Below are 23,633 nucleotides of genomic sequence, written 5' to 3' on the forward strand. Positions count from 1 at the left end.
TTGTATATGCCATCTACATAAGCTTTAAAATTTTTCTAAGTAATGCAGAGATCTTACACATTTGCTGTGTGCTTATGACTTCGTTTCTGTTACTATCATCTGATCTTGTCTGAATGCGGGTGTCATGGATTTGTGACTGCTGCCGTTCAATTTCATTTGTTTCTTCTTCTTGAGGAGGGTAGTATCTGTCTGATCCTTCTGTTAGAGAGAATGGATTTAAGAAATATGAATCCATCTTAAACGTGTATGACTTATCCAATAATGGTATACCTTTATATGCCTGTTTTAACACTTAAAACTAGAAAAATCAGTACTGTTTTTGGCTTAAGGTGTTGATCTTATGTACTGCATTGGGGCAAATGAAACACATGACAAGCCTTTGAGTCATTGATTTAATTATGCTCCATTTGGCCAATACTAAATGGACTCATTCTAAATTTGCTTCTGTTTCAAAGTAGTATCAGTGACTGGCTTTCATGACATGATGCATATACAGTCATCTAATGAAGTCAAGGCTTAGTGAATTTGAATTTGTTTTTCCAAATGAAATCATATTTTCAGGAGAATCACATTTAAAATTTTCAAAGGATCACATTTAAAATTCTCCCAAAAGGAAATTCAACCTGAAAAGGGATTAACACACCCTTGTTATTTACTACAATATCAGTTTCCATGGAAAGGTTTTTCTTTCTTAGAATGGAATTCAATGTGAAGAAAATTAAACTTAACAATAGAGAATATGCAAACTTTGGATTTATATTTTTTCCCCAGGTTGGCTTATATTAACATCTTCACAGTGGTACATTTTGGAAAGATGTGGTACTTTCACTATATCCAAGAACTCAGAACCTAGGAAAGGGAAGTATGAATTCAGAGGAAAATCAGCTTTAAGTAAAATATAGTGGCCATTGGTAAACAGGCAACTAGGTTGGAGATTTGGGGATGGAGAAGAGACTCACAAGAAGTGAAAAATGTTTACAGAAATTAAAAATGGCTCACAGAGTGTAATATATGGTTACTTCTTGTCTGCTCATTATAGCTAATGAGAGTTAAATCATTAAGGGAAAAAAAAGGACATATCTCTTTGTAAGTCCTGAAAAAGGCTGCATTTACCCATATATTCTAAAACACTTAGTCTGCATTAATCTTCACTGAGTCATCATTCAGAAAAAGTACAAGGGACAAAAGGGCTCAATTGGATGCCCAACAGCATGAGACCTTCTAAAAGCTTTACCATATGAGTTTTATCTTCATGTGCTAGAAACAGGACACCATATTTATATTCACTTTTAAGGACATCAAATGCATTTGAGATATGTATTTTACAATTGCTTTACAATACTATCATAACTTCTTTTTGTTTCTTTATCATGGGAAATAGTATACTGTGTAGTAAGAAGGAGAGAGTATAATTCCTTCATGATGCAGTAAGATTCATGGATAGGTGTTTTGGCAAAAACTTTTGAAGTGTTAAAAATAAACTGTGCTAAGTTGCTAAGTCCTTCCAAAATAATGACATTTATGGAGATAACTCTAGTCAACAATGTATCAGGATGGCTTTTAAGAAATGTAAATATCATTGTCACCCTGAGATACTTTCAAAGTAGAATTAGAAGCAGTTATGAGCAATAATTGTGAAATTTTCCTTTACTTATTGGTATAGTAGACTTATTCATATTATAAATATATTTAAAATAATTTAAGTGAATTCTTCAAAATGCTTGAAATAGAATTCTGGAAACTCTCCATGTAATAATTAAATGTATTTTTGGTTTTCTAAACACAAATTAATGCAGATATTGGATTAAAATATAAAAGCAAGTTGAATATGACAATACAATAGGACATGCCTTTGTAGCACAGATTTTCTCTACAGCCTCCTCCAAAACTAGGTGGGCAAGCAGAACAGGGCCGTCCATGTTTGTAGGGGGCATGGCCCCACCAGTTTCCCCTGAAAGAGATGGTTGACTCTATTAAGAGTTAGTCTAATAGCATAAATTATAAGACACTGTAGATTATTACTATATAAGCAGCTCCAAAATAATGATTTTGGTGTGTAGATTTAATACATATCTTTCATCACAGTGTCCTTTTGTTTACTAAGTTTAAATATAGATTGTTTATTCATTCTTTTGAAAAATTCTAAGTAATTTGCCATGCATATTGTTAAAAATTACAAAATCAAACTTTTCCAGAACACAAACTCTGCCATAGGATATTTGCCTATGTTCCATTTGTTTTCATGTAGAGTTTTGACCCTAAGTTGTTTGGATAGGTAATATTTTCAACATGATAATTCAAATGGTTTTTACACAGGTGAAACTACATTTCTCAGTTAATCTATACTTGCTCATCACTAATAAATCCAAATTATCAAGTGTTTATACAACATAATAGTACAATGAGTAAAACTGAAGGCATAAAAATGTGATTCCTGTCTTCACAAAGATGGTATTTTCAATTTTTGTACTCCTTTTAAAAGCACTGGTTTTAGTCATCAGGAAGACATAATTGTTGTGATATTGAGTAAACTGTTAAAATAATAAACTTTACTCAATAAAGTGAGAAATGAGAAATGATCAGGAATGTAGTTATTTCACATTGTCAAGAAAAATATACATCTGAAAGCAGTGTTTTATCTACTCACTTTGGGGAATAATTGCATACCAGGTAGACAGCCTTGGGCCATATCTGCCCCCAGATGTTCATATTATGGCACAAATTAATGGCACAGCCTATTCTGTTACTTGTTGCCCAAACCACCTACATTAGAGAAGAGAAAGGTTTAGAAAAAGTAGCTGAGATGAAGTAAGACAACAACATATCTTAGGGAAAAAGTATAAAACCTGAACTTGGGAAACAAACCTGTATCATTCAAAATGAAATGGATCAGTGTCAAAATGGTATTTTTCCTGAGACTTTGGGAAGTGCTTAATTCAGTTAAGAGTTCTATGGCCAATAACTCTATCTGGCTATAAAACATAAGCATCTTCAAGATACAAATTTACTACATACCTCAGAAGTTAAATTCTCACAAACCTAAATGCTGTGTTAATGCTCCTATGGAAAAACTTCCATAACAAAGGAACAGAATTTTTCACCTTAAACAAAAAAGTATTGGAACAAAAATTTAGGTGGTCAAATTTCTTATAAAAGTTGATTATTTTCATTATGCCCCTCATTTTTAGGGAGTTTAATGCTGATCTTAATCTTGTCACATGCAAAGGCATACAGAAAAATCTGCTTTATATTCACTAATAATCAGCCATAGAAATTCTAGAAACTCAGTTCTGTGATGAGCTTTATCTAGTTGAATCTACCTTTAGTTGTTTGATTTGGAAGTTTATAACATATCCAATACCAAATGTGAACATTAAATATAAAAAAAAACATAAATGTTGTTTATGTAGACATTTTGACATTGAGTGTCATGGCAAATAAAACTATGTTTTTTTTCTTTGGGAAATAATGCTTCTGAAGATGGTAAATTTCTCCTCATTTTGCATTTAGTGAAGGCCCTATTAAAAATGTTTCATACAGGGACTCTCTTGTCCCCTCCTGGCGTGAGCCGGGAGTTCTGTCTTTTCACTATATCTCTAAATAAAAGCCTGTACCTTGCTCTCCTAAAAAAATAAATAAATAAATAAAATAAAAAATAAAAATGTTTCATACATAAGATCGTTGAAATGATTTGGGGAATAATTTGGTGGAACAATCTTTTTAAGTAGATGTTTGGACTTTTTCTTATAATTACTTTCATTGTAGAAATTTGTAAGCCAATTCTACATAAATCAATATCTATGTAAGTTTTTTTTAATAGGCATAACAAATGACATAAGAAAGATGCACGTTTAGTAGCCTAAGTTCTCTCATAGTTACACAAACTCAATCTAGAGGAATATACATGATATATAATATATAATATATAATATACCCAAAACATACCTGTGTATAATGAGTACATACAGGACCAGAACATCTGAATGGACAATAAGGGTTGCATTCATGTTCATATGGGTAGGTAAAATCTCTCACTTCCTCATACCATGCTTGTACATGAAAAGTTGGGGGCCTATATCTATGTGAAAGGAAATAACCACAAACAGCAAGTGAAGTTGGAAAAAATTTAAAACTAAATATTGCAAAATAAATTGTAAAAGTTTGGTAGAGAGGTATTTTTGTGTAAGTTCTTGATCTTAAATATTGATACCCATTATATTACTAATATATAAATTACTTAAAAGTACTGCTGGTCAGTCTGGTATAGTATTTATTTTTTACTATTTGTGTTGACATAATTACTTGACCCCTTTTAGGCATTAGCCTTTGAAAATGTGCAATGATGATTTGTATTTCATTTCAAACACATATTTTCAGAAACAAAAAGTTACACTTTAAGCTACCTTCCCCAGTGTGCTCCCAAATTCTGTCCAATTGATGGAAGCAAGCTTGCAGGTCCGTGTTCCCATATACAAGTCTCAGCCCAGGATTCTGCAGATCTTTCCAGTTCTATATCCCATGTCTACAGTTTAAAACAAAAACAAAATACAGATACAAACAAATAATGTATATGTAGAGTTTGGACATTTCTTCTGAATATAGTGTTGCTTAGCTCTTACATTTCATCCCTTCTTTGCAAAGTCAGTATCTTAGTCTGGTTTCTCGCCAACTCTCACCTAGGTGTTAGCACTACTCTCCTAACTTATCTTCTTTTCTCCATCTCTTCTCCCTCCAATCTGTCCCACAGGTGTTCAGAATCCCCTATGTGGGCACTTAGGTTTCCTCTGTGATTCACTCTGTCTGAAGGGCACTTGTGATTCCTCTGTCTAAACACTCCAACAAATTCCCATATACATAAAGTCCAAGAACCTGGTGCCACTGTTCCCTATCATAAAGCAGGCTATTCTTTACTCTTGTTGGCATTGCTTTCTGTGCCTAAACATCTTTCTCTCAATTATTATGTCAGACAGACCCCACTCTTCACAATCCAGATTTAGGTAATACATTATTGACACCTTTTCAATTATTTCAGATGGAAGTTATTTCCTGGCCGGGGCTCTTAAAATTTTATAATAGTCCTTTCTTTCAAAGCTGTTGCTATTTGTCTACATGTTTATCTGTTTCATGAGATGCTGAGTTTCTAAGAGGCAGTTATTTAACTCATGCTGGTATTTTGGGCCTATTTTCTTTATCTGCCATATAGACAAAGTGATTAATAAATGTTTATGGAATACATAAGTGATTAATGAATCTGATTCCTATAAAAATACATGCACTTTTTTAAAACATTCAATGACTAATTTTTATTTTAAAAATAAATTATAGGAGAGCCTAGTAAACATAATGTTCTTCAAAAATAAATAAATAAATAAATTAATTAATTAAATAAATTATAAAGAACTACCTAAGATTATGAAATTATTACTGAACTTAATTTGCATGCCATGGGTTATTATTCAATTTTCCAGTTTGGAAAAAAGGCAGTATATTAAGTCTGATGGTAAAAATAGAGTTAGGTAAAACTGGGTTTGATCTTGGCACAAGGGCAGGACTCTGGGCATGTTCAGAGGACAGAAAACATGTTCTTGAACTAGGACACAAGGACACCAACTACAGTGAGAGCAGACATGACATAATGTTTCAGAATTTAAATTCCTAGAAGTTGATGGATAACTGAAGGTAGGTGGTGGGAGGGGAAAGAGGTGAAGACTGATGAGTTACAAAATTGGGAGAGGGAAATTACAGAAAGAGGTATCAATAGATGGCTGTGATGGAAGTGGGTGTCTATGAATTTCCTGCCTATTTCAAGGGTGCTGTGCGTGGTGTCTGTGATACATGTAGATGGCAGAAATGGATGGCTGGGTTCTGGGCAAAGAACTTGCTCTGAGGATATGAATTTTGAAGTTATTCATTCAGAGATGAATTTCTTCAGGAAGATGCTATGGAGTGAAAAGAGGAATGAAAATTCTGGGGTTATCAAAATTGAAAGGGAGAAAAAAACAGTGAGTTAGTGAAGTAGGGAAAATGGGACCAGAAAGTGGGGGTTGTTTTGTTAATGCTTGAGAAAGGAAGAAGAGAGATGGGCAGAAGCTTAATAAAATGAGATACCAGACTCTGGCAACAATTTGTTTGCTTGATTTTTAAAGGATGAAAGAAACCTAATTATGACTATAGGTAAAAAGGAAAAGACACTAGTGAGTAAGCAGAGAAAGAAAGAAAGAGAGAGAGAGAGAGAGAGAGAGAGAGGAAGGAAGAAAAAGTATGCGTGGAGAGGAGAAATTTCTTCATTCATTTGTATATTTTTTTTATAAATGAACATTCTTTATTTGACTGTAGATCTGAAATATATAAAATCATGTTTTCAAACCTAAAAAGTAAAATGTATACAAAATTAGAATTATGCATCTTTATTTTCTAGCTAAAATGCAAAGTATATTTACATGCAACTGAAAAATTAAGAGCAGCCAAAATACCTGATTTTCATAAAAGTCATAAAAGCTTTAATATTACTTTGAATTAGTATCAAATATTCAGGATGACTGGTTTGTGATATGGACATCAGAAATGTGTGCTATAAATAAATTTTAAGGAAGCACTTTATTTGCCAAATATGGAAATATTATTAATTAAATTCATTACTTAAATTAGATCCAATTTTATAATCATATATTTTATATAATTACACTAAGGCATACTTCAAATTGTTGTCATTATTTACCCAAACAAATTAGAGAAACAAAGAATTGGCTGAAGTCCCAAAAAATAAGATGCTGATGTCCTTTTGTATCCACAAAGTTGGAGAGAGAGTCATCTTTCAAAAGCAATCTGTTTCCAAGTAGAGTTAGGTCCCTGGAATTTAAGTTGCTCTTAAGAGAAAAATTCTTCTCTTCAACCTGGAAATTGGGTTCTTGCATAGTACTTTAGTGATACACACAGCAAAACTTCACTTATCCATAGGTTTCTAAATCTAGCAACCTTTTATTCACAGAGAAGCAGGAACCAAAAGAAAAGCAAATAGTTTCTAGGTGGCACACACACAGAAAAAAGCCTTAAAACATTGTAATCATTTTAAAACACTCTTCCCACAAAAGGTGGAGTTGAATTTCCTCTTCTTGCCTTCAATTTGAGCTGAACGGTGACTCCCTTCTAATAAGACATACTGTGACACCTCTCAGACTAGGTCAGGAAATGCAGCCTCTATTCAGGTCTTTCTCTTTTAAGAAACACATCTTGACAGACCTGAGCCAACAAATCAGGAGTCCCGCTTTGTGGAGAGGTAGCTGGAAAGACAATGTGGAGAGACACAGAGACTGAGAGGGAAGCAGGAAGAGCTGCCTTTGCTGAGTGTTCCTTGCCCAGGCACAAGGCCTGTCGGTCGGCAGGTCCAGGTCACGGCCAGCTTGTGAGAGATGGGAGTGAGAACCACCCAGCCAGCCCTTGGAAGAGACGTTCAAACCTTTACTTGAGGTCAATTTAACAACCTTGTTTGACACATGATTCTACAATCTTAGATGCCAGTTTTTCCTGTGAATTGGAGATTAATCCTTTTTAGAGTAGACACACAACCAGTTCCAAATTCACAGTATGTTATATTTCAAAAGTTTGTTTACATATCTGTCACATAGAAACCAAAATAAAATCTAAAATTATCATTCAAATATTTTAGGCTAGGTGTCCTTATATGTAAAATGTGTCAGTTGAAATAGAAGACAACTCAGGTCCCTACCAGTGCTAAAATTCCACTATTGAATATTACTATGGATAACCTGATTTTAAGGCACAAGTTTTCTATTTAATCAGTTAAAAACAAGGAGGAAAGCATATCAGATGAACCATAATAATGCTAAAATAGGGGCATACATTATTTTAATATAAGAACTGGGCAGGAGGGCATGCAACTAAAATTTACTGTCAATATTTAATAAATAGTAATTCACTTGACGAATTTAAAAGTAATTATCTATTTAAAGAATCTAACCAAGCATAGGTGTTTAGGTCAAGTTCAACAATACAAAGCAAAGAGATTCTTTAAAAAAAAAACTTATCAAAAATAGAGTTTTCCTGGGGAAATATTATCATACCAAGATAACCACATGGAATGTATATTTTTATGCTGCCACATTAGATTTCAGGTTTTAAGACCGCCAATAATTTATACTCATCCCACTTAAATGCAGGTTCGTCTCTACACATTTCTACTTAAGTTCAGATAAATAAGATCAAAATGGCCTGCAGGCTTCTTTTTTTCTTTTTTCACTGAACTATTCACCCAGCACTAATTTAAAGCCAAACCACACTTAAAATTACTATTTCTTTATAAAGTGGGTACTTGAGATGTGTAGAAATGAAAACCACTTTACTTCCCAACTACATCTGTAAGCTGTTCTTTCTTAGAGAATAGTGTTTGATGAAGTTTTATTACTAAAACAAACATGTAGACCCCTATTGACATTCTTTGTCTCCAGTGATATTTTTAAGCCAGCGCAACACGAAGGCTCTATCATTTCCTCTGTGGTGTGTATGAGAACTCTTAAAGAATATTTGTTAAGTATTAACAAAGGACTTTCAAAAGTAAACTTAGAACTATACGGTAATTTTAGCACTGAAGTATCATACTTGTAGAAATTGGAATTTATGCAGCTATCTCGGCATGTACAGAAAGTTCCATTGACTGCTATACTTTGTGAAACATTACTGATCGTATACAATTCATATTTCTACCACAATACCTGCTGTCCTGCTCTAATAACAGACAGCCAATGACAGCTGGAAAAGCTGGAAATCAATCAAGAATGTGGTTTTTAATAGAATCAATACTGCTAGCTTACCAGTAAGCTGTATAATGGTATATTAGGCAAAAATAGTCATTAGTGATACTACTTTTTCTTTCTCTTTGATACTGAGAATAGTATTCTCTCTTAAGAATGAGTATTTTCAAATATATCTTCGTAGCCGTAGTAAATATACAGTTCTATCCAGATTCACATAATTTAAAAGTCCATGCCCTGGAAACTGTTTAATCTTTAAGGCTTCAGAATTATGATTATAGTACCTTAAAAAAGAGTTGAAGTCCAGTGTTAATTAGTAATAAGAATTTGTCTGAAGACAAGCATTTCCTTGTAACTGAAGCTTCAAAATGATGTTAGCAGAAAAAAAAAAAAGAACAACAACAAAGTGAAAGGTGGATTCTGTTTCAAATAAAAATCAAAACATTAATTTCACAGAATACCTAATGTTAAAAAAAAACATATTAATCATTTATACTCCATAGAATATGTACTTGTGAGATTATCTGCTCGATATAAACTTGTGTTATTAAGACTCTTCAGATATAAATTACCCCAAAGTTAGGTGGTAGGGGTAGAGATGGTGGACATCCATTAGTCTGCAGAACTACTGGTAAGCACTTTTTAGCAAAGGTACCAGAATAATTTGTCTACCAAAGAGACATCCCTAAGTGACACTGAAGTTGTTAAATAGTTTATTTTATAGAATTAGATTCACCAGTGAGTAAAATATTATCAATGAATAAAGAAATTTTCATAGGAAACTGACCAGCATTATCTGGTACCTTTAAATACAAACAGCAATAATTTTCTGACTAGAAACTCTCACACAATTTCATACTGTTAAATGCCATTCTGAGTAGAAGCAAGACTGCCAGATTTTTCCACCATTCTAGAAAGCTCCACCTATGTTGATAAAGCTATAATAGGTCTTTTCAAAAACATGCTGAGAAAATGTCTAAATAGTTAAGATAAAGTTTTTCTAAAAAAACTGGAAAAGAGGAATTAATGTTGGAAAAAAGGAATTAATTAATATGAAAGAGTATCTAAATGATACAGAAATAATGTTTTAATTCATTAAACCTTTTGAAGAATTGAGATAGCCTTAATGGATGCAAAAAAAAGTGGTGTTTGAATATTATACTATTAAGCAGCCTAATTAAATAACAATTAAACACTAGTCCATGCTACAACTTGCAATTTAATACAGACCTTTAAAATATGTATTGCTCTCTGGCAAAGTAATAACATTATGAAACCACAGTGATGTTGAAAAGGCAATTACGCTGGAAGTCTAAACCTAGGCTGGAAGCACAGGTCTTAACTTCCTACCACTGAAAACTAGAAATAGTATGATGAAATTATTTTTAAAAACTAAGCTTTTGCAATACATTTTGAAAAATGAACATCCTTCTCTTGAGACGCATACATCTGCACACTTAACTCGAATACCACCATCATATCTCCAAGTCTACTTCATACTTCAGTTCTGTTCTAAGTAGTAATAGCACTCTAGCTTTCAATGGTATTGAAAATAACTGTTCCCTAGTGCTATGTCTTCTGGATATTTGTAAGTGAGGTTATTAGTGATAAATTTTCTTTTTGTTTTCTTATCTAGAGATAAAAATTACCCAAATTATGGGTAATTAAAATACATAATAACACCCTGAAAGAGTTTTCTTTCCTATTAAAATTGGGCACTTGCAAGTTTATCTCTTTGTGTCAAATTCAGTTTCTATTTCCATATCTGCAACATTAGGAAGCTGGAATAAGTCTCTTTAATTTCTTTAACTTTGAAATTTTATTATTTTGTATTTATAGTCTCATAGAAAGCCCTGTATTGCTTGTAGATCTCCATTAGAACTTACAAACTGTAAAATAATCTTTCTCATGACAACTAACAGCATTTCTTAACTAATGAACAAAAGCTGTTTTGTGATTTTCAAAATTACAAAACTAAAAAGATTTCACATCTTCCAATTATAAGGCTAAAGCAGAGCTCAATTTTTCTGAAACATTTCTATTTGGTAAAGTTTTAATATTGTCCCAAACAGATAAATACAACTGAAACTTAACTCAATAAAACAAGAAGATATTCTCAGGAAAAGTTTAAACTAGGTCACTCTTCAGCGTAAAAACCACAAGTAATATCATTAAAATAGGGCATAGACTCCTACATGCAAAGCTAAAAGCAACATGAGGGTTTTTTCAGCCAACTCATGAATGTAGAAGCAGTTGAAGAAAATCAGAGAGAAAGAGAGTTTATCTTTCTAAATACCACTGGTAAAAGATAATTCTTGCTGTGCCACCACTTCTGGACAAACAGGTTTATAAATTATCCATTATATGTCAAAACTAAATCCCTCCCCAAATCACTGTTGTGTTCTCCTGTTTAAATCAGAACATGCAATCCCAAAATCTGATGGGATAAACTGTCGATGTGATCCTCTCAATAGCAATAACTTGACCTTCAAAAATGAATTCATCAGTCTAGGTAATATTTGTTATTTATTATTCTAGGGAACATATTTGACAGTTCATGAGACTTCAGATTTAAATTTCAAATATAAAGCCTCATTATAAAATCTTTAAACCCACCTTCTTTTCTCCCTGTTGTTGGTGTTATTAGAACTACAATAAAGAGACTGACATCAGTGAAATAAATAAATAAGTTAATGAGTTTATGCTGGAAGAGTGTATGGTGTTTTTCTAAATCATCTGATATAAAAAGCGCTATGGAAAACAGTAATAATACATGCCTCACAACTCGACACCACCTCGGTGTTTAACTACTGTGCTTCACCTCCTCTGAGAAGACTTTCTTGTTAAAGGGAAAATGCACAAGGCTCAGATTTCAAAGGCAACTGGGTACAGAAGCCTCGCCAGGTACAGAAAAGTAACATTACCTCCGGGCAATGCATTTATTAGGGTCTCCTGGAAGTTAGAGATGTGAGACAGCTGTAGCAGTATTTTACTTAAAATCCACTTTAAAACAAGGCCTTAAGTATTTTAAAAAGTAGCAACCTACTAGTTTAGGGAATTGCCCCTTCATCTCATTAAAATTAAAATACATTTTGAAATGAAAACCTAATCTGTGGATAAACTCCCAAGATAATTTCAGTTAGGTCCACTGTTTCAGTATTATGCAGACTGAATACATGATGAAGGGTAGACTGTCCTTGTTGAGTCAGCAGAGACATGAATTCCATACAATTCTTACATTTCTACGGAATGTCTACAGATCGATCTCATCTCATCTCACTGTCAAGGCCTCCCCTTCTGGTCATAACTTACCAACCTCACTTATATCCCACCTCCCTTCAACAACTGTCCTCCTCAGCAAACTCTCCGGAACTTTAAAGAGCTCATAAATACCCAAGAGACCTTTTTAAAATACAGATTCTGATTTGGTAGGTCAGCAGAGAAATCTAAGCTACAACATTGCCAGGACCACGCATTGAATAACCACACTTTGAATAGCAAAGTTTTAGCACCTGTCCATTCATAGTTCTTGGTCATTGAAACCATCAGAGATTTTCCCCAAAAGGAACTGTTCTTTCTTTCTTACCCTCAGTTACTGAGACTATCCTTTCACTAAAGTCCTGTTCACATTCTCTCTCCTCTTGGAAGTCATTCCATATAGCCTTCCATTTAATCTCACCCTTCTCTGAACCTTCTTAAATACACAATTTGCCAATTACTATATATTTTCCTATCTGTCTCTAGTGCTTTGGGTCTTAATTTCCAAACTAGAATTTAAATTAAAAAACTGTGTCTCATGCTTTTTGTGTGTTTTTCCATGACACCTAATATAAAATATAGCACATAATATATTGCCATTATGTAATCTTTGATAATCTCTCATCTCACAGCTGGCCTGGGAACCCACAGTGACTTGGGTCAGAGATATGAGCGCCTAAATTCTCTGCCTAAAACATATACATGTGATATAAACTGAGGTGGAAGGGTGTTTATAATGCACCTACCTTAAGCAAAAGGTAAATCCTTGAAAAACTGAATCTAGATTATTTTTGTAAATGTCATATTTTTGTATTAAATAGTGAAAAATCCAAGGCTATGATGCCTTCATTATTTTTACTGTCATTTATAAGAGTAGCTAATAGTCTTCAAGACTATGTCTGAGAAGTCTGAAGAGATCTCAATATTTAAGAGAATCCTTTAGTAATTGAGAAGGCACCATTTATTGATTCTTTAAGACTTGATCTAAGGTAATGGTTCAATTCATAAGAATTAACACCTGTGTTTTGGTTTATTTATAACATAAATTTCAAATAGAAGCAAGACTCATCTGAAATTCAAACCTAAAAAAGTACATGGTAGGAAAGATAGGCTCTTATAATAAATTATGCTATAGTATCTACTTATGTATTTGGTTTATATTTTATATTTAAATATCAAAATAACAACAACTTGGGTTTTGAAAGTAAAATATTAATTGCTTTTATTTATTGTACTTAGGGATGGTTTTCTAATTTTCAAAAAGAAAAAGAGATGGGTTAACAATTGAAAATTTTCTTCAACAAATTAGTAAAAAATAAAGTTTATGCACACACAGAAACCAAAACCTACAGTTTAACACCATAGCTTCAGTTTAAACCAAAGGCCAATATAAGAAACATTCAAATGTGTATGTTTCACACATTTAATGAAACTTCTATATTAAGTGGCTCACCGCTCCTATATTGAGAATTCTGTGTTAGGTTTTCACTAATAAATCCTGCCTCAAGAATGATAAATTGTTATGCTTCCTGTTTGCTTTGGCTGCTAGGAAGCTCAAAGCTAGTTTAATAACCACAACATTCTCAATCAGATTTTTAAGCATCCCTTAGGAATATGCCTTTAACTTTGTCTTCTTCAACACTTAAGACTAAGATGAAGATTTTTTTTAATATGGTTTCCAAAAGTCCCTATTTGAAAATTTGAGAAAGAATATTGTGTTAAATATTATTCATTTATTTCCATATAGCCATTCTTGGCCCCTAAGTGCCATTCTCCATGTCCCAAAAGACTCATCTTGACACACTGAGTTACTCCAGGCTCTCTTGGACCTCAGATTCCAGTTGGATTTGGCCAGTGGAAGAGAAAAGCAGAAGCCTGAGGGTGGGAGGTGAATCTGAGCATGCATTGTGCCCTCACCAGCCCCACTCATCCCCTTTGCATCCTCTGCCTCACTGTGATGGTGACTGTGTCCTCTCACACAGCCCTGCCCTCCAGGCTGCTGTCCTCATGAGGCTGTGACAGCACCAGTTAAGCCTAAATGCCCCCCATCTCTTGTAGGTTACCTTAGCCCTGTCCACAACTCTGCAGACAAACCCCTCATTAGCTTTCTTCTGTTGAATCTTTACTGTGGTGGTGGTATATTATTCCTGCTGAGAAATAAGATTTGAGAATTAAAAAATCTCACAGTGTTTGCATTAGTAAACTGCCTAACATATTATCTGTTACCTATTAGATCTTAATAAATATTCCTACTCTCCTGTTCCTTTAAGTACCTGCTTAATTTGCTGTGATTCACGTAGCCTTTTTATGATCCATTGCTAATGGGACTAATGAAAAAGTGGAAGTCCACAATTTTGAATGATTGAAAAACAAGATAATCACTGCCACCTAAAGTTCCAATGAAAAAGTAAATAATCTTTTTAGAATTCAAATTTAACACAGTATTAATTATAAAACAAAGTTTAAAGTTACTCCTAGCTTTACTTTGAGTCTATTGACAATAAACTCTCTAACTTAAGACCTCTGTATTAAATTTCCAAGATGATATTTCCATTGAAGCCTCTAAGCAACCCTAAAATTTAGGTAAGATATGTATACACACACACATACATATGTACACATACAGGAATAGTTTTAAAAGCATTAATAAATCCAAAGTTTGGAAATCTTTTGTAATAACTATTTCTCTTAAAGAGTCAAAATAATACTGCCACATTATGTTAAACGAACTGTTTGTATGTATGTTGAGAAGAAAAATAAGACTATGCTGCTCAAGTATGCCATGATTCACACTTGACAGAATAAAATTATTTTCTTCATATTTGGGAAAATATGTCCTCAAATATCTCCATATTAGAGGTTTGACACAGTTCTCATGGATGGTGACTGCCATGTCTTTGCATTTCAATCAACTGTACCCCTATTTTCATATCAACACCTTACTGATAAGGTTCTCATTAGCCGAATGTTCTCTACCACAGTCCCTATGACTCAATGACTGCAACGTCTTTCAAATACTATTTCAAAATGTACCTTTAGTAGGAAGCCTTTCTTGGTTATAGTTTTACTCTGAAGTTCTTTAAGATTTTCATGCACTTTAAAATATATTAATTTGTACTTCTTAGCACATTGTGATATACATTTTTAAAAGTTCTCCAGCAAAAAGCGTTCACATTCTGATTATCATATCTCTTGGAAGACTCTCCTACTTGTTGAAAGACCTGGCCATCCCTACTTCTTAAGACAGAGATGTCTGTAAACCAATGTAACTCTGAAAGTCACTGAAACCCAATGCTAATTTAACCACCTGTCATACTTACTAAAGAATGGTTTTACCTAACCAAAATGCTACTCAACTTAAAAATGTGAATTAAGTAAAACATAAAACCCTTCATTGAAAATAATGCTTTTGCAATTTTTAATTGTATTTTCTTGTCAAAACAATGAATCAAGTCCTTTCTCAGTCTGCCCACTTTAAAATTTTTGTTGAAAATCTAGTCTTTTCATTTTCTCATTCCATTTTTTTTCTTCCAACTTGCATAAACTGAATTTAGAGCATCTGTCAGCCATTTAGCTGGGAAGTACAAAATTACTAAATCACAGTCCCTTTCTGCAAAGGAATATAAAGCTTAGAGAAAGAGAAAAGGAGGTAAATAAACAGAGGCAGAGGCAAGTATGAAATGCTGTGGAAGCCAGAGAACGGAGGCAGGAACCTAACTCTGTATGGAGGGTTTAGACAAAAGCAGATTATTTAGATAGTCTTGAAGGAAGAGGAGAAATTCATTAGAGAGCAAGCAAGAGGGCATAAGGCATCCTCACATCTGCAAGGGCAAGCAGGTTTGGTGAGATCATACACCATGCTTGGTGTATGATATACACCATACACACACATCGTACAGCATCAAAAACCCAAGGCAGATGAAATGCCATAGATATTCTTGAAATAGCATGTTTTTTAATTTGTTTAGGTTGTGCCCACTGTGTTCCCAAAACTCTGGTTAACAGCCCCTTTGTTTCTAGATGGGACTTCTGCTACTCTAGATGGGACTTATTCCCTCTTCATTCCAGAGCCACCCCTTCCCCAAAGCTTCTATCACCTTGTTTCCCCACTGTGGACGACACTGGATCTCACTGTAGTTTCTTTGAGCATATCAGTCAATCACTCAATATTTCAGATATGGGTTTGCCATGTCTTGAGGAAATATAGTTTTATATTTTTATATATATAGTTTTATATATATATATATATATATATATATCCTCCCAGCACCTTTATTAGATTATCCCCTGAGTTGGGGATTAGTTTGTATGGTTTAAGATGCAACAGTAACATACATGGGAAAGTCCATAAACAATAACTCTCATGCTCATTCCTGGGTCTTATATAAGAGCTCATTATCCTATCATCCTGTTGCCCCCACACTTGCTAAATGTGAAACTTCACTTCCTCCTCCCTTCTCATATGGCCTTTAAAGTACATCCTGGCATTGACTGCATTTCACTTTTCACTTTCCTACAGAACTGTGCCATTAGCTAATTTTAACATTTCATTTCCCACTTCTCCTCCAATTAGAATGATTTAAGCATTAGGCCTTGGAGAATCTTATTGTTTGAGTGTCTTCACCTTTTTGGTTTCTAAGTACTACTTGAAAAGGAATGAAAAGGAGTTCCTGGTTTCTTGCATTAATATAGCTGCTACCTTATAAGAAGGAGAACGTGAATGTGATAGTTAAGGAGGAGAAAAATAAAGAATTTGAATTCTAGGTCAATTTAGATTTCAACTCCTGAGAAAGTTTAAAGTCTTCTCTCAGAGTGGGTTCCCAGACAGCAGCTGCCGTATCACCTGGGATTTTGTTAAGAATGCAGAATAGTGGGTCCCTATAGACCCACTGAGTCAAAAATCTCTATTTTAACAAGATTCCCAGGGGATTCGTATGCACATTAAAGTTTGAGTAGCACTGGACTAAAGTACTCCTTATTTCTATTCTCAAAATCATACCTACCTCTTATGCAGGAAAAAAACACCTGCAGTCCTTAATTTCCTGATGACTGATTTCAAAGTTTTCCTAATTAAAAACTTAAAATATAAAGCATGCATAGCCTACTAGATTGTTTTTCCATATTCATATTCTGCTTTTGAGATTGATGAGCCAACAATAGAAATATGTTGCCTTTTCCCCAATAAGCTACCTGTAAGTAGTTGACTTAATCATTCCTTCTTGATTCTGTTAACTTAGTCATACCTTATTACTTCTGTTAACTAGTTAAAAGGAAATAAAAAGAAGTAAGATTCACCAGATTATAGTTTCAGGTTCTTACATTTGGTGAATTGACTAACCTACTAATCCAAGCCACATATTTGGGTCAGTCCCATAGTTTAATTTTTAGAGTTCCCATACAACTATCTGTATTTAGCATTCAGTTTGCAATTTGAACCTCAAACACACCATTTGGTCCACATCTGTATTTGTACTTGAATCTGTATTATGTAACATCTGAATATCTTAAAAACTGAACCCCCACTAACTCCATTAATGTGTCTTTAGGCATCTCTTCTTCATCTCCAGGAACTGCTTAGTCAAGTGCCTTCAGAGATTGAGAAGGTGACACCACATGAAGTGTAGGGAAAGAGTGGTGTGACCTATGGCATACCAGAGAAAGAATCATTACTTTAAATCTCCCTGTTTTTGGAAATACCTTGACACATAGTTAACCTCTTCCATATCAATTAGATGTTTTAACATAAAGTATTGTGAACTGCATGAACTTAAAGCATCTCAGAACATTCCATACTTTTGACTCCACAAAGGTCTTTATGCAATATCTTCAAAACTACATTTCATGTCCTATCCTCACACCACTTCATTCCTGCCCACTTTATCTCAGCTGATGATCCTGCTCAATGGAAAAAACAGATCTCTTCTTTTCTTCATCAAATACACTAAACTACCTGCTTCTATACCTAAAGCCTGTCTTTCCTGTTAAAATAAATTAACTGACTTTGCATTATATTTTCTCCCTCCCATGGTCAAGTGCTTCCTCAACCTGTGCATTCCCATCAACCTATAGACATGCTCTTTCAAAAAAAAATGCCCATATTTCCCTCTAGCAATTGCTCATTCTGGTGCTCTGGTCTCCTTCACAATAATATCATCTTAAAGAATTACTTAAAGTTACTTTCCATCTCCTTACTTCCCATTCCCTTCTTCCCACTTCAAGAAGAATTCCAGTTATATTCTGCCACTGAAATTATTCTCATTAAGGTCACCAGCAACCTCCATGTTGATAACAACCATTGTTGGCTTTTTTCTTCATCTTACTGTGCTGCTCATCAATACTGAAGCACTCACTTCTCCCTTAGTAAACACTCTTCTTCTGGCTTCTGGACACCAGTCTCCCATGTCTTTTCCTCCAACCTTGTTGACCTCTTACTCTCAACTCCCTCCTGCCCAACTTCTACAGATTGCATGGCTGTAGGGCTCAAGAGAACACTTGTCCATAAAAACCTTCTTCTTGGAAGATTCTCTTCAGTCAGATAAGTTAAGATGGTTCCTGATAACATCCACATGATTTCCACATTTTTACCTCAAGCCCCATCTCCCCACTGACTATTAACCTCACTTGAAAATGAAATGTAATTACATCTAAGCTTGACTCCACAAAGGTCTTTATGCAATATCTTCAAAACTACATTTCATGTCCTATCCTCACACCACTTCATTCCTGCCCACTTTATCTCAGCTGATGATCCTGCTCAATGGAAAAAACAGTCTCTTCTTTTCTTCATCAAATACACTAAACTACCTGCTTCTATACCTAAAGCCTGTCTTTCCTGTTAAAATAAATTAACTGACTTTGCATTATATTTTCTCCCTCCCATGGTCAAGTGCTTCCTCAACCTGTGCATTCCCATCAACCTATAGACATGCTCTTTCAAAAAAAAATGCCCATATTTCCCTCTAGCAATTGCTCATTCTGGTGCTCTGGTCTCCTTCACAATAATATCATCTTAAAGAATTACTTAAAGTTACTTTCCATCTCCTTACTTCCCATTCCCTTCTTCCCACTTCAAGAAGAATTCCAGTTATATTCTGCCACTGAAATTATTCTCATTAAGGTCACCAGCAACCTCCATGTTGATAACAACCATTGTTGGCTTTTTTCTTCATCTTACTGTGCTGCTCATCAATACTGAAGCACTCACTTCTCCCTTAGTAAACACTCTTCTTCTGGCTTCTGGACACCAGTCTCCCATGTCTTTTCCTCCAACCTTGTTGACCTCTTACTCTCAACTCCCTCCTGCCCAACTTCTACAGATTGCATGGCTGTAGGGCTCAAGAGAACACTTGTCCATAAAAACCTTCTTCTTGGAAGATTCTCTTCAGTCAGATAAGTTAAGATGGTTCCTGATAACATCCACATGATTTCCACATTTTTACCTCAAGCCCCATCTCCCCACTGACTATTAACCTCACTTGAAAATGAAATGTAATTACATCTAAGCTTGGCCAGAAAAGGAACTCCTGATTTCGTCTTCACCTCCTCCTATCTGTTTTTCCTCTTTGTTTCAGAAAATGCTTCAACTATCCGCCAACACCAACATGCTTAAATAAAAACCTAAGAACATTCCAGATTTCTCCTTATCCTTAACCCATCACATTAAAGCTGTCACCAAATTGTCAGCGATGCCATCAAAAAATACACTAAGGCAACTCAGCTCTACTTTTATCACTACCACCCTGGTCCCAGTCACCACCGTCTCTCACTCTGAACACAGTGATGGCTTCCTAACTGTGTGTCTCCTTGCAGCCTTGGCCTTTCAGACCACTCGTCATAATGTAGTCAGAGTGATTTTATGAATCTAGAAATAAGATCAGGCCAATCTCTTGCAAGAAATTTTCCAACGGCTCTTCATTTCACTCAGAATGAAATCCACATTTCTCCTTACCTATAAGGCACAAAGGTAATTCTCCCCCATGTTTTTATGTCTACTGCATTTTCTAACACATTTCTCATTCTTGAATAAAATTTAGCAACACTTGCCTTCTTTGTGATCCCTGAAAACTCCCACCTCATTCCTAATGTAAAGACTTTGCGCCTGGTATTTCTTCTACCCAGATCTCTGTATCTTTGTTGAGATGAATTATTATTATGATTCAGCTATCAGATCAAAAGCCAACAATTTAAAGTTGTCTTCCCCAACTACCCAATATGTTTAGCTTCACCTCTGTCATTCTCTATCACTTTACTCTGCTTATTTTTACTAACTCTTGTGAAACATTTTATATACTGATGTATTCTCCAACATCAAGAACAGTACTTGGCACAAAAATGCTCTATCTGTTATTTGTTGAACTAAGTTCTTTCTTAAACACAAACTTATCAATGAGAATAACAAATTGTTTTAATCAATTATAAAAGCCTTTCTGTAACATCTTAAAATTAGGAAGGCAACAAACATTTAGGAAAATAAAGGGTTACTTAGACTGACTATAATAACTTCACCAGACAGTTCTTTACCTTATGAATTTTCATTTCACATTCTCTTTCAATGAACTAAATATTACATAAACTTTATACATATGTATATAATATATAATAATAAAGCACATACATATTCCATTTTTATAAGCATATGGCTTTAGTTGAATTAGTAAAAATCATTGAAAATATGAGAATTTAAATTTTAAATCATGTATAATTATTTGTATACATTCCAGAAAGGACTATGTGAGAAAACACAGCCAAACAACAGCAAAGAATATTCTTGAACTAAATGTCACTCTTAATTGTGATTACAAATAACTAATAATGAATATTTTGTTTTTAATGAAGCCATTCAGTAAAGGTAACTGCAAAAAAAAAAAAAAATTCCATGCAAAGAAATTGCATTTTCCTGTCCATCATTATAAATTTGGGCCAGGTTCCCTAACTGAATTGCCTCTTCTAAAACTAAGCTGAAAACTTTTGCTATGAGAACAGTCAGGGCTAAGGATACCACCTGGCCCACAGGAGGTGGTTCAAGTTTGACGAGCAGGGGAACAAACAAGCAGACATGCTGCTCCCATCCCACTCTTCCTCAAACCACTCTTGGACCACTGTAACTCCACCCAATCTGCTTTTTATGATAGTCCCAGTGTGGTCCCAAGTTGTTACATTCAAAAGTCCTCATTTCACTTGAACTTTATAAGCAGCATTTAACAGAGCTGATCATCCCTTCTGCCTCCATTTGGTTCCCAAGGCATCACGTTCCCCTGGTTCTCTTCCTAATTCTCAATTCCCTTTTCTGTTCCTCCTCACCTTCCCTACCTCTACGCTGTAACATATATCAAGGGCTCACTTCCTGTACATCTCTATACTCATTCCCCTAATGGTCTCATCTCTCCTCATCTACCAGCTCAATGCTGATGAATCCTAACTTTATGTTCCAGATTAGACCATATATGTCTGAATTGCATACTTGATTAATTTGCTTGGGAATTTAAGCGAAATGTTAAGGTTGTTCCTCCCTATTTTTAAAAAATGGTAATTCCAATACTTTCCAGTTCCTCAAAAACTGGACAGCCACATCCCACATCCAAAATTTGTATTACCTCCAAAGGAGATAAAAATCCCAATAGCACGTCCCATGACAGTGCAATTCATGACTGCTACACAGGACCTGGGCCACAGTCCTGTTCCTCTGCTCATGCTAAAGTTCTCATCTTCTGCTGTTTATGGAAGGAGTGACAGAGTAGACTGGCTTTGGGAGGAGATGGCAGACCATGTGCAAGAACAGCAGGCAGCCTTACCCCGGGAAGTGAGGCACAGGTTGGTTCCACCTCCTCTAATCTCCTGGAGTTGGGTTGGCAAAATGGGTATCAAGTAACCATGTACCAGGTCATTTCTTGAATCTCTGTAACTGTTCTGGAAGTCACTACAAGGTGAAAGACCCAGAACCTTCCCCACTGATATTTAAACCAGAATGGAAACTGCCACCAGTTTTCAAAATACCAACCAGGGCTTGGGTGAATTTAGATTTTGCCCCAGATACAGGAACTCACAGCCTACTGGCTGCCTGGCTGGCCAAATCACTTTCACTATCTTGCAACAAGGCTTTCTTGTTTCAAGATTGATGTTATGATTATAAAGAGGTTTTAAGTGTGTATTCACACTCTTTCCACTTCTCACCACCCTCATAGCAACAACTCTACTCCTAGCCACCATCAGCTGTTGAATGAATTATTACAATAGCCTTGTCTCCCTACTCACACCTTTGCCCCACCTCCTACCACCTAACGTCTCTTCTCAACGAAGCCAGAACAATTCTGAACAAGGATAGGAAAGATCATGCTATTCCTCTGTTCAAATGGCTCAAATGGCTTATCACTCAGACTGAAAGGGAGTCCTTACATATTCTGTACCTGTCCTCAATTAACTCTCTGACTTTGTTCCCTGCATTATGTCCCACCCTCACTCTGTGTCAGCCACATGGACTCCCTGCTGATGGTGGAGTCTCAGGGTCTTCACACCTATTCTAGGCATGGAAGAATGCTTGTTGTATTTACTGCTGGGCCCTGGATATGGCAAACTTGTAGTAACTGTTGAATGAAGGAATAAATAAAAATTCCAAAATTATGTGGCATTTTTCTGGCTCTGGGTATTTCATTCTCCTCTTGAAAATACTTTTTTTTTTCCTTGCCTTTCTAAGACCCTAGATTTGCTGTTTACATTTTAGGAAAAATTTAATCTCCCAGAACTCCAGGGTAATTACTAAACTCAAGAGAAGTGGGCTATAATGTCACTTTCCTCCTATTGATATTGCCATCTACAATGCAACTTCCAAAAAGAAAAACATTAATTTGAAGTGTACATGTCTTTACACTTTTGTAAACTTTTAAATTCTATAGACCAAGATATTTAAAGCATAACTTTATTGCATAAACACAGTATTTTTAAAGTAAAATTAAGATACTTTAGGAAAGTGAAGTAAGCTATTTTAAATATAGAATAAAGAAATCTTGATAACTTTAAATAATGACAGTATTTTTTAAACTAAGAAATATATTGCTTTTAGGTGCATGGAGATTATATTGCATATCAATAAAAGATGCAAGCACTTAGTTTTTGACAATTACCAGGCAAGCACCAGTATACAGAGAGAAAACTATCATTTTGGAATCAAAAGTTGTAATAAATTATTTAATTGCACTGAAATCCTGTCACTTTTAGCTGATAAGAAATGTATAAATACTGAGCTTTGGGTAAATCAGTTATAAGGCCATCATTTCATTATCTGCATTTATTCTGGACATATGTCATTGGAAGCAAATAACTTCAGAAAATATGGATTTATAAGAGTAAACTGAGCAACTCACAAGCTACAGATAACTTTTTTAGGCTGGGATTCAGACTACAGAACATCAGAAATAGTGCAGAGCCAATATTAGTATAACCGTATTCAGCCAAATAGCTTGTCCAACGTCCATCTTCTGGAACTATCTGCTGTACTGAAGCACAGAAGAAAAAACAAAGCGACAACAAAAACCCACTTGACTTCCAATGTTAAGCTGACTTTAGACAGAATATAAATGACCAACTAGAACTAAGCCATTGTTTGCATCAACA

General features: G+C 34.8%; 1 protein-coding gene across 2 annotated transcripts in view; it reads right to left on the minus strand.

Annotated features, from left to right (window-relative positions):
* Nucleotides 1–23,633, minus strand: part of CRISPLD1 (cysteine rich secretory protein LCCL domain containing 1) — a 43,521-nt gene that overhangs the window by 12,851 nt on the left and 7,037 nt on the right. The window contains exons 3-7 of one of the 2 annotated variants that reach the window (XM_036887522.2): nucleotides 4,404–4,522; nucleotides 3,946–4,078; nucleotides 2,648–2,763; nucleotides 1,851–1,951; nucleotides 58–198 (exon numbers count right to left, since the gene is read on the minus strand). In XM_036887522.2, coding sequence (XP_036743417.2) covers nucleotides 58–198; nucleotides 1,851–1,951; nucleotides 2,648–2,763; nucleotides 3,946–4,078; nucleotides 4,404–4,522 — 610 coding nt within the window. Of the gene's footprint in view, nucleotides 1–57; nucleotides 199–1,850; nucleotides 1,952–2,647; nucleotides 2,764–3,945; nucleotides 4,079–4,403; nucleotides 4,523–23,633 lie in introns of those variants that run through there. The other variant, XM_036887523.2, reaches the window with a different exon arrangement.

The sequence above is a fragment of the Manis pentadactyla genome, chromosome 3, assembly GCF_030020395.1.
Source record: "Manis pentadactyla isolate mManPen7 chromosome 3, mManPen7.hap1, whole genome shotgun sequence".
NCBI classification, from domain to species: Eukaryota; Metazoa; Chordata; class Mammalia; order Pholidota; family Manidae; genus Manis; species Manis pentadactyla.